The sequence below is a fragment of the Equus przewalskii genome, chromosome 26, assembly GCF_037783145.1.
Source record: "Equus przewalskii isolate Varuska chromosome 26, EquPr2, whole genome shotgun sequence".
In the NCBI taxonomy this organism is placed as follows: Eukaryota; Metazoa; Chordata; class Mammalia; order Perissodactyla; family Equidae; genus Equus; species Equus przewalskii.
Window position 1 is genome coordinate 38,542,194 of NC_091856.1, and position 10,535 is coordinate 38,552,728.

At 65.3% G+C, this 10,535-nt stretch overlaps 2 protein-coding genes across 3 annotated transcripts; both read right to left on the reverse strand.

Annotated features, from left to right (window-relative positions):
- Positions 1–220: 220 nt before the first annotated feature.
- Positions 221–3,940, reverse strand: FUT7 (fucosyltransferase 7). 2 transcript variants are annotated; one of them, XM_070596268.1, is made up of 3 exons: positions 2,208–2,423; positions 849–2,115; positions 221–355 (listed from the first exon to the last, which is right to left on the reverse strand). In XM_070596268.1, exon 2 carries the CDS (start codon positions 1,974–1,976, stop codon positions 873–875), a length of 1,104 nt encoding a protein of 367 aa, XP_070452369.1. In that variant the 5' UTR covers positions 1,977–2,115; positions 2,208–2,423; the 3' UTR covers positions 221–355; positions 849–872. The 2 variants fall into 2 exon arrangements, with proteins under 2 accessions (XP_070452369.1, XP_070452368.1); XM_070596267.1 differs by having other exon boundaries at positions 849–3,940.
- A 4,298-nt stretch (positions 3,941–8,238) lies between these two features.
- On the reverse strand, positions 8,239–10,421 carry LOC103568008 (alpha-(1,3)-fucosyltransferase 7). The gene is made up of 3 exons (XM_070596287.1): positions 10,226–10,421; positions 8,867–10,133; positions 8,239–8,373 (listed from the first exon to the last, which is right to left on the reverse strand). The coding sequence occupies exon 2, from the start codon at positions 9,992–9,994 to the stop codon at positions 8,891–8,893; it is 1,104 nt and encodes a 367-aa protein (XP_070452388.1). The 5' UTR covers positions 9,995–10,133; positions 10,226–10,421; the 3' UTR covers positions 8,239–8,373; positions 8,867–8,890.
- Between the last annotated feature and the right edge of the window lie 114 nt (positions 10,422–10,535).

The following is a 10,535-nucleotide window of genomic DNA, read 5'->3' on the forward strand; positions in this document are numbered from 1 at the left end:
CTTTCGGGGGTCAGGGAAGGCTCTCCGATGCAGAGCCCTTTAGCAGGGGCTGAAGGAAGCCCCGGGGAGCAGGCAGAGCCTGGCGGGGGAGGGCGTCTCAGGCAGAGGGAGGGGAGAGGCCTTGAGATGGTCCCATCAGGACGAGGAGGCCTGAGTGGGCGGGACGGCAGGGGGAGAGCAGATACAGGGGGCCCTGCGCCATCAGACTCGGCACACGCTGTTCTTGTCCTTTGTTTCTTTATTGACCGAGGCCTCCTGCCTGAGGGGACTGCAGGCTGCAAAAAGCCCAACAACTTGGCTCGCTGGTCACAGTCTCCCAGGGCCCCGCACCGGTCTGCACACAGGGGCTCCAGCGCTGTGGACGGAGAAGGGGGACGTGCCTGCACATCTGAGGCAGGCGAACTCAGTTACAGAGGAGGTGTGGGGGACCCAGGTTTTGCCTCCAGCAACTGCAGGGTGGCATGTCCTCAGCACTGAGGGCCCTGCCTCCAGCCTCTCTCAGCCCCACATCCAGAGAAAGACTGATGCCACCCCCCGAGCAAGATTTGAGCAAGCTGGAGAGGCAGGTCCTCAGCAGCCTCTTATCTTTGATTAACTAGCAACACCCACCCCCGTTGCTCCCTCCCTGCCCTCACCTGCACCCCCAATGCCTGCTCCAATGCCCACCACCCTCCTCCTCCAGCCAGCCTGCCCAGACCACCCACTCCCCCATGAGCCTTGCTTCCTGGGCTCCAACCCCAGACTCCAAGTTAGCCTGAGGGTTGCCATGGGGGGCCGGATGCCTGGTGGTTTGATTTCAACACCCAGCCTTTCACCCACAGCCCTAGCTCCCAACCACCTTCCCCCACCTCCTGTCGTGGGCGGGCTGGAGCTCAGGACTGGAACCAGCCCTGGAGGTCCTGGTAGACCTGGCTGCGGGGCAGATGGGGGTAACGGGCACAGATGGCGCAGAAGCGCTCCCGCCAGTCTTCGACCAGCCGCACGCGGAGCCGGTCTCGCCAGGCAAAGTAGCGCCGATAGGAGCTCTCGTTCATGCCGGTGAGGAAGGCGGCCAGCTCGCGGGCTGAGCCGAAGTCGTCCACGTGCACGAAGGCATCCGGCGGCACGAAGGCCTCATAGGTGGCCCGCGGGGGCCCCAGCACCACGGGCACGGCCCCAGCCGCCAGCGCGTTGCGCCACAACTTCTCTGTGATGTAGTCCCGGTGCTGGGAGTTCTCGAAGGACAGGTAGAAGCGGTACCGCGACACCGTGGGCAGCAGGCAGCTGGCGCACAGCGGTCGCCTGTTGGCGCGGCCGAACACGTCCACCTGCAGGTGAGGCGCCAGCTGCCGATACAGCTGCACGCGCCGCTGCCGCTCCCGGAAGTTGCTGACCACCCAGGCGGCCACCCTGTCCTTGGGCGGCAGGGGTGGCGCGGGCCCCTCTCGGGGCTCCAGGCGGCCGTAGGGCACAAAGATGTCAGAGTCACGCCGGTAACTCAGCACCCAGTTGAAGATGCCGCGGAAGTCACTGAGGCCATGGCTGTTGCTGGGTGACTCCATGGAGGCCCACACCCAGGGCTGCCCGCGTGGCCGTTCGGCCAGGGGCAGGCGGATCCGCCCGTCCCGTAGCTCGCGGTGGTGGAAGACCACGGCGTCGGCGGTGGCCAGCAGGCTGCGGTTGGTGCTCAGGTGGCAGCGGGCCACGCCGTAGCTGGTACAGGTGTTGCTGGGCAGCTCCGGGGGCGGGTAGGTGAAGGGCCAGTGCCAGATGAGGATGGTGAGTGTGGGCTGGGGCATCGGGGCTCCCCCAGGGGAGGATTGGAGTAGCCACAGGAGCCAAAGGGCCATGAGCAGGGCCACCCCGGCCAGGCTCACCAAGGCCCGAAGCCTCTGGGTGGGGCCGTGCCATGCGAAAAGAGGCTGTCTCCTCGGGCTCAACCACAGGCCCCATCCTCCCAGCTCAGGGTTCCCTAAGGACCAGACACTCACCGCCATTATTCATCCACAGCTCCCAGAATCTGTCACCCAAGAAACCCCAGGTTCTCAAATCACAGCAGCCACTGGGCAGAGGCGCCCTGAATCACAGCGGCACCCCGTGCTCGGCCCCACCTGGAAGCGCTCTCCTTTCATCTGCCTGAGATGAGGGAAACCAGGGTCCCTTGCCCCTCCTGCCCCGCCCTGCCCCCCGCCCTGGAGGTGAGCTTTGGCATCAACCACCCTTCTCACCTTGCCTCCCTCTAGTCCTCTGGCTGCAGGGGTCCTCCGGTTACAGGAGGGGCGCCAGGCCAGGGCCCAGCCTGTGCTGCCCACCCCTGCCAGCTCTGAGGAGGCCCGGAGACGACCTTCTGTGCAGGCACAGGAGGCAGGAGCAGGAGGGGGCCCTCTTGGCCTCCTGAGCCGAGGCAGCCTCCTCCCCAGAAGGGCACCCCAGAGTCACTGCCTGCCACCCAGGCTAGCGCCACCCCCTGCCACACTGGCATTTCTCACTTCCCTTGCTCACCTCTGCCCCGTTCCGCTGTGGGCTCCCAGACCCTGCAGCCACAGACCTGCTGTGCTCAGCTCTTTGCCAGGAGGCTGAGGTTTCTCCAGTTGATTCTTATTGGGCCACCCCACCCCACCCAACCCCACCCCTGCCTCCTCTAGGACACCTTATCCCAGAACCCAGATTCTCAGAAGAGGGGTCCGTCGGGGGTCCTAAGAGAGTCTGTCCACACGAGGCCCCAGCACATGCCCACAGTGGGCAGATGCCAGGCTGGGCTGGCCCCGGAGTGGACTATAGGCCACCACACCTTCTCTCCCCGCCCAAGGACGTGTGTCCGTAGAAGCCCCTGGCTGTGGGTGGGCCCTGGCTCCTGGCCAAGCAGAAGGAACGTGGGGTGGGAGGGCTGCCCTTGGGGGCTCCAGGTCTCTTCCTCCAGCCCCCACAGCCCAGGATGGGGGTGGGGAAGGGAGGGGGCTTTCCAGGCTGGAAGGAGAAGGCGTCGTTGTGTCTCTGACGGGGACGGGCAGGGGGCTGGCACCCGCTCCAGGAAAAGGAAGGCTGATGTCCAGAGTCCCTCTCCTCCCCGGCCTCCAGCCAGCCCGGGGGCCCTGACCTGGAGGTCCAGTTCCTTCCCCTTTTGCTCTGGTTCCTCTGAACTGGAGATGCAGCAAGCCAGCACGGCCAGACTTCCCCGAACTCCAGCCCTCACCCCACTCTTAGCTGAGGTGGTGCCTCTCAGCTTCCTTCACCCCAGCCGGATCCTTGCTTGGTCCTGGACGTGGTGCATGCGGCAAGGCTCCTCCCTCATGCTCAGCATCCTGGAGGCCTCAGGCTGCTCAGGTTCTTGGGGGCTGTGAACCGGGGGTTGTGTAAGGAAGAGCAATCAGGAACCGTTGCCCAGTCTGCCACCTCGTGCCATCCTGAGGGCCTCCCACTGCCCCACCATCCCTGTCCTGCTGCATGCTCGGGTCGCAGGGCTGCTGGCCTCCCCCAGCTCTTGTCCCCAGTGAGGACCAGACTGCCATCGGGGTGGAACCAGGGAGCTGGCAGCAGACCCACTGGGGGGGCAGAGGCAAGTCCAGGAGAGGGGGCCAGTTTGGCCCCTCTGGGGCTCCCCACCCCCTGCATAACCACCAAGCTGTGGTGGGGCCTTGTGCAATATCGAGGGAGGGGAGGGAGGGCTGTGGGTGCTGTCAGAAACCATGAGGCAGGCCCAAGGTGTGTGTGCAAAAGCTGGGCCTGGCATCCCAGGGCCTGGCCCGAGCAGGTGGCTGCCACCATCCCCTGCCCTTCCGGCTGCCCAAATATTTAGGGAGAGGACCACGGTGGCACTGGGTCTTTTGCCCGACCCTGGCATCTGTTCCTGGGCAGGGCCACCCCAGGAGAGAAACACCCTGGCTAATGGCCTCGCTTCAGTGCACCCCTTCTCCCCATAGCAGGCACCCTGTGGGCGGTGGTGGGCATGCAGGAAGGAGCTGGTCCTGCCACAGCCTGCCAGCCACATGGCTTCTGGCTGCCAGCACCTTTGCCCTTCCTGTTTGCACTGCCAGGCTGGCCGGGGTGCTTACCACAGGCCTCACCCTTACCCGTGCCCAGATCCCTTCCTGGGAGGATTCAAAAGAGCCTCTCCCACCCTTGGCCCTGGTCTGCTGCTCCCCCGCCAGCCCGCCAGCTCACATTGGCAGCCACCACGCCCATCGTGGGAACCTGCCAGCTGGGAAACAGGGCTCCGAGGTTTGGTGCAGAAATGGGTCAGAATGAGAGCCGCTCAGAAGAAGAGCAGGTGAGAGAGCGTGACTCAAAGAGAAAGCAGGGCCTCATCCTGCCGACTCCCCCCAGGCCTCGGAACTCGCCAGGCCGCGGGGCAGGCATCTGACTCCAGCTCCACTGCTCTTGAGCACCTCGGAATCAGGTGCACACTGTCACCCTCCCAGCTGAGCCCCAAACCAGCTCCGGGGCCAGCCCCTTGGTGGGCACCTATTGAAGAAGCGGCCACCAGCGGGGCATGCCCCCAACAGAGGGCCGGCCAGTAGCCTGTGGATTGCCACCCCCTCACAGACAACAGCAGCCAGGGCAGTGGCAGAGCACCCAGCCCGAGGGGCACCCCAGGGAGAGAAGGGCAGAGTCTAACTGCCGGCCCACTTGTCCCAAGGAAGGGCTGGCCTGAGCAGGGCAGAGTCCAGACCTGGGCCCAGAAGGCCCCCTGGTGGCCGAGCTCCAAGCCACCTGACTCCAAGGGAGTGAAGGCAGCAGAGAAGAGCCAACACACACTTTATGCTCAACAAGAGGTGGAGCGGGGGGGTAGTCAGGGAACCCCCTGGGAAGGTGGGGACACACAGGCTGGCAGGTGGCTAAGGGGGTCCCCGGGGGGGTGTGCAGCCAGGGCATCAGAAGTGGGTGCCAGTTGCCAGCCGCAGCAGGCAGCAAGAGGGGCCGTCCCTCTGTCCTGAGTTGCAGACGCTGCCCTGGACCATCTAGAGGTGCGGCTGCGGTCCAGGGCTGGGCAGACCCCTCCCTCTACGCCTTCCCTGCCCACCCAGGCTGGGGAGCCGCCCCGTCCTCGTCCAGGAGCAGCTCCAGGATATCCCGGGGGCTCCTCCAGGAACCTGTGCTCCGCACTGGAGTTTGGTTCATCCCTTTCTGTTCTGCTCGGAGAACCGAGACCCACTCCTCTGAGCCGTGCACCTGGGGGAGGGGGTGCAGCTGGGGCACTTGGAATCTGGACCAGTCCAGCCAGCTAACCGGGCTGGCGGGAGAGTGGGTCTCAACTGAGTGGGAGGATGTCACCTCCTGGGGTCTGCTGCTGGGGACGTTCCCACTTCCTAAGGTCTTGTCGAGGGGACCACACCACCTTTCTGTGCCAAGCGTGGTCCCACGCCATGATCTTGCGGGGTGGGGGCATCTCCAGATGGATAGGTGTCACCTCACGGTCTATGCTGGGGTTTGGGGGTGTACCCATCTGTCACCTATACTTTGGGAGGACACTAGGCTGGGGAAGCTTGCTAAGGAGCTGACGCACAGGCGGGCTCAGCGGTCTGGCGGGGTCTGGCCAGAGGGCAGAGGCAAGATCAGCCTTTTGCCCCAGGAAAGGTCCTCATGGGCAGGGTCCCTGGGGCAGGGACAGGACCAGCAGCCTGGGGCTCTGAGGCTGCAGGGGCAGCAGAGGAGAGTAATGGGCCCACGGTCGGCGTCTCCAGAGTCCCTGTGGAGCCAGGGCCTCCATGGCCCTAAGCCCTGGACCCAGGGCAGCCCACTGCACCCCGGGGCCTGTGGGAGGAAGGGTGGTTGTAGGAGATTGGACGAAAGCGGGGGCTGGCTCTGTGTGAGCTAGCCTGGGGCCAACGGAAGAGAACAAGCCAGGTGAGGCGTGGAGTGCTGACTGCTCAGGGCCCTGTGCCAAGTAAGTGGGCCGAGGGAGGCCCCACCGCCTGGAGGACCCCTGCCACCTACCCCTCCTTCCTTGGCCCGGCCTTGCCGGCTCCTATCTCGTTGCAGTTTCCCTGGAAGGGGGACCCTCCTCACTGGGGCCCTGGGGAATGGGCAGCGAGGACTCTGGGGACCGGTTGGGGACCCACAAGAACGTAGAGAGGATGCGGTGCATGGGGAACATGTGTGTGGCTGCTCTCTGCCCAGGTCAGGCCAGCAGGAGGGGGGACAGGCAAGAGTGGTGGCCCCAGGAATGGACCCCAGAGCTCCACGGGAACCTCCCGGTGCTTTGTCTACAGGGTCCAGCCAGCGAGACAGATTGCCCTGGGCCAGACCCAGCTTGGTGCCAGGCTGCCTCTGCTCTGGAGTGAGGAGTTAACCTCTCTGCCCCCCACTTCTCTCTGTGGATCTCTCCCCTAATGCAGATTAAACGACAGCGGACAGGCAACCCTAATCACCCTGCCCTCATCCCACACTGGCGCCCAGCTCCCTGTACTCGCCTCTCCCATCTCCCATACCAGTGCACAGAAGGGAAACTGAGGCCCCCAGCTGAGGGCCAGCCCAAGGCCACAGCCTGGGAGTCAGGGTGGGGGACTTCCCAGCCTGGGTGGGCTCTAGCCCCAGGATCATACTGCTTTAGGACAAGCCATTAGCTCCAAGTGGGGCGACCCCATCTCCCCCAGCCCAGCCCACTGGCCTCTCTTCAGGAACCCACCTGTCCTAAACAGGCCCTGTCTTCCCCTTTGAGGGCTGTCTCCATCCATCCAGGAGGCAGAAGTCCAGTATTCTCCGGACCCCCGGGCCCAGGAACCACTGAGGGGCTTCTGAACCCAACCCTTCCGCCGTCTCCAGCCTTGGTGGGGCAGACAGGGCCGATCCCTCCACCCCATCTGCACCAACCCCACTGCTGCCTGGGCCCCAGAAACCCCTCTCCCCGGCCCAGACTCAGCACCTCTGACGACACAGTGTGGCCGCTCTGGGCCTTCAGCTGAAGGTCACCCTCCCCGTCTCCCTGCCTCCTTGCTCCTGGGGGTGGGGCTTGGGGTGGGCCGAGACCCAGCTCCTGACATCCTGGGTTGCCCCTGGGCCCAGCCTGGTGTACCGCTGTCCAGGCATCAGGAGCAAGGAACCCGCTGCCCGGGGAACGGCTCCCTGCAGGCACAGCAGGCAGGGTGCTCGGGGAGACTCAGGCTGCCCCCTGTATGAGTGGCTCATGTTTGTCCCCACGTCTGAGAGTGAGTCTGGCCTCTGCACAGGGACTCGGGGTCCAGTGAATTGGGCAGAGTGGTTTGGCACAGGCTGCAGCAAGGACAGACCCAGGTGCTGCCTGAGGTGCAGGGTGGATTCGCGGGGTGGCCGGCAGAGGGCAGCAGAAGGCTGGCCGCCCCTGAGGGAGGGGAAGCCAGGTGGGTGGCACTGATGGCTCCTCCCCAGCCTCAGTTTCCCCACTTGTGAATGGGAGAGGTGGGCCTTGTGATGTCCAGTGTCTGGGGGGCACATAGAGGGCGCACCCTAACCTGAATTGTAGACCTGCCGGTGGGGGAGGGGTGGGGGGTCCTGCAGCACCCCACCCCCTCCCAGCTCCTTGGTGTAGGAGGAGGGGCAGCCGGGGCAGGTGGGTGGGGCACAATCCCCCACCCACGACACCCACCCCACCTTGCAGCCTCAGGACACTATTTCTCACTGGTCAACACGTGTGGCTGGGTCAGGGCAGGAAGTCACTGGCAGGTCTTTCCCACGAGCCACTGCCAAGGGGGAGGGAAACTTCCTGCCTCCACCTGCCACCCACCGCCAGCTGGGGCAGCGACCAGTCTGTGCCCCAGCCCAGAGGCTTGGCCTGTTGGGGCCCCTGTCAGTGCCACCCAGAGGCTCACCACCAGCCTCCTTTCTCCTCCTCCGCCCACCCACCCCGCCACAAGGGGCTCCCCTGGCTGCAACAGCATCCTCTGTTTCCATTGCTGCCCACGTGCAACCAGCTGGCAGTTAAGGGGAACCCCACGTCACAAAACAGATCCTATCACACCCGGGAAGCCCCTGCAGCCTGAACGAAATCCCAGGGCCTCTGAGATGGTGCAGCTTCGGTCCCCAGCTGGGTTTCTGACCTCAGCCCTGCTCCCACCCACCTTGGCCATTCAGGGGTCAAGAAAGGCTCTGCGAAGCAGGGCCCTTTAGCAGGAGCTGAAGGAAGCCCCGGGCAGCAGGCAGAGCCTAGCAGGGGAGGGCGTCTCAGGCAGAGGGAGGGGAGAGGCCTTGAGATGGTCCCATCAGGACGAGGAGGCCTGAGTGGGCGGGACGGCAGGGGGAGAGCAGATACAGGGGGCCCTGCGCCATCAGACTCGGCACACGCTGTTCTTGTCCTTTGTTTCTTTATTGACCGAGGCCTCCTGCCTGAGGGGACTGCAGGCTGCAAAAAGCCCAACAACTTGGCTCGCTGGTCACAGTCTCCCAGGGCCCCGCACCGGTCTGCACACAGGGGCTCCAGCGCTGTGGACGGAGAAGGGGGACGTGCCTGCACATCTGAGGCAGGCGAACTCAGTTACAGAGGAGGTGTGGGGGACCCAGGTTTTGCCTCCAGCAACTGCAGGGTGGCATGTCCTCAGCACTGAGGGCCCTGCCTCCAGCCTCTCTCAGCCCCACATCCAGAGAAAGACTGATGCCACCCCCCGAGCAAGATTTGAGCAAGCTGGAGAGGCAGGTCCTCAGCAGCCTCTTATCTTTGATTAACTAGCAACACCCACCCCCGTTGCTCCCTCCCTGCCCTCACCTGCACCCCCAATGCCTGCTCCAATGCCCACCACCCTCCTCCTCCAGCCAGCCTGCCCAGACCACCCACTCCCCCATGAGCCTTGCTTCCTGGGCTCCAACCCCAGACTCCAAGTTAGCCTGAGGGTTGCCATGGGGGGCCGGATGCCTGGTGGTTTGATTTCAACACCCAGCCTTTCACCCACAGCCCTGGCTCCCAACCACCTTCCCCCACCTCCTGTCGTGGGCGGGCTGGAGCTCAGGACTGGAACCAGCCCTGGAGGTCCTGGTAGACCTGGCTGCGGGGCAGATGGGGGTAACGGGCACAGATGGCGCAGAAGCGCTCCCGCCAGTCTTCGACCAGCCGCACGCGGAGCCGGTCTCGCCAGGCAAAGTAGCGCCGATAGGAGCTCTCGTTCATGCCGGTGAGGAAGGCGGCCAGCTCGCGGGCTGAGCCGAAGTCGTCCACGTGCACGAAGGCATCCGGCGGCACGAAGGCCTCATAGGTGGCCCGCGGGGGCCCCAGCACCACGGGCACGGCCCCAGCCGCCAGCGCGTTGCGCCACAACTTCTCTGTGATGTAGTCCCGGTGCTGGGAGTTCTCGAAGGACAGGTAGAAGCGGTACCGCGACACCGTGGGCAGCAGGCAGCTGGCGCACAGCGGTCGCCTGTTGGCGCGGCCGAACACGTCCACCTGCAGGTGAGGCGCCAGCTGCCGATACAGCTGCACGCGCCGCTGCCGCTCCCGGAAGTTGCTGACCACCCAGGCGGCCACCCTGTCCTTGGGCGGCAGGGGTGGCGCGGGCCCCTCTCGGGGCTCCAGGCGGCCGTAGGGCACAAAGATGTCAGAGTCACGCCGGTAACTCAGCACCCAGTTGAAGATGCCGCGGAAGTCACTGAGGCCATGGCTGTTGCTGGGTGACTCCATGGAGGCCCACACCCAGGGCTGCCCGCGTGGCCGTTCGGCCAGGGGCAGGCGGATCCGCCCGTCCCGTAGCTCGCGGTGGTGGAAGACCACGGCGTCGGCGGTGGCCAGCAGGCTGCGGTTGGTGCTCAGGTGGCAGCGGGCCACGCCGTAGCTGGTACAGGTGTTGCTGGGCAGCTCCGGGGGCGGGTAGGTGAAGGGCCAGTGCCAGATGAGGATGGTGAGTGTGGGCTGGGGCATCGGGGCTCCCCCAGGGGAGGATTGGAGTAGCCACAGGAGCCAAAGGGCCATGAGCAGGGCCACCCCGGCCAGGCTCACCAAGGCCCGAAGCCTCTGGGTGGGGCCGTGCCATGCGAAAAGAGGCTGTCTCCTCGGGCTCAACCACAAGCCCCATCCTCCCAGTTCGGGGTTCCCTAAGGACCAGACACTCACCGCCATTATTCATCCACAGCTCCCAGAATCTGTCACCCAAGAAACCCCAGGTTCTCAAATCACAGCAGCCACTGGGCAGAGGCGCCCTGAATCACAGCGGCACCCCGTGCTCGGCCCCACCTGGAAGCGCTCTCCTTTCATCTGCCTGAGATGAGGGAAACCAGGGTCCCTTGCCCCTCCTGCCCCGCCCTGCCCCCCGCCCTGGAGGTGAGCTTTGGCATCAACCACCCTTCTCACCTTGCCTCCCTCTAGTCCTCTGGCTGCAGGGGTCCTCCGGTTACAGGAGGGGCGCCAGGCCAGGGCCCAGCCTGTGCTGCCCACCCCTGCCGGCTCTGAGGAGGCCCGGAGACGACCTTCTGTGCAGGCACAGGAGGCAGGAGCAGGAGGGGGCCCTCTTGGCCTCCTGAGCCGAGGCAGCCTCCTCCCCAGAAGGGCACCCCAGAGTCACTGCCTGCCACCCAGGCTAGCGCCACCCCCTGCCACACTGGCATATCTCACTTCCCTTGCTCACCTCTGCCCCGTTCTGCTGTGGGCTCCCAGACCCTGC

Excerpts from the sequence above, each read along its gene's own strand:
- FUT7 (XM_070596267.1), bottom strand. The coding sequence starts at position 1,976 with ATGGCGGTGAGTGTCTGGTCCTTAGGGAACCCTGAGCTGGGAGGATGG.
- LOC103568008 (XM_070596287.1), bottom strand. The coding sequence starts at position 9,994 with ATGGCGGTGAGTGTCTGGTCCTTAGGGAACCCCGAACTGGGAGGATGG.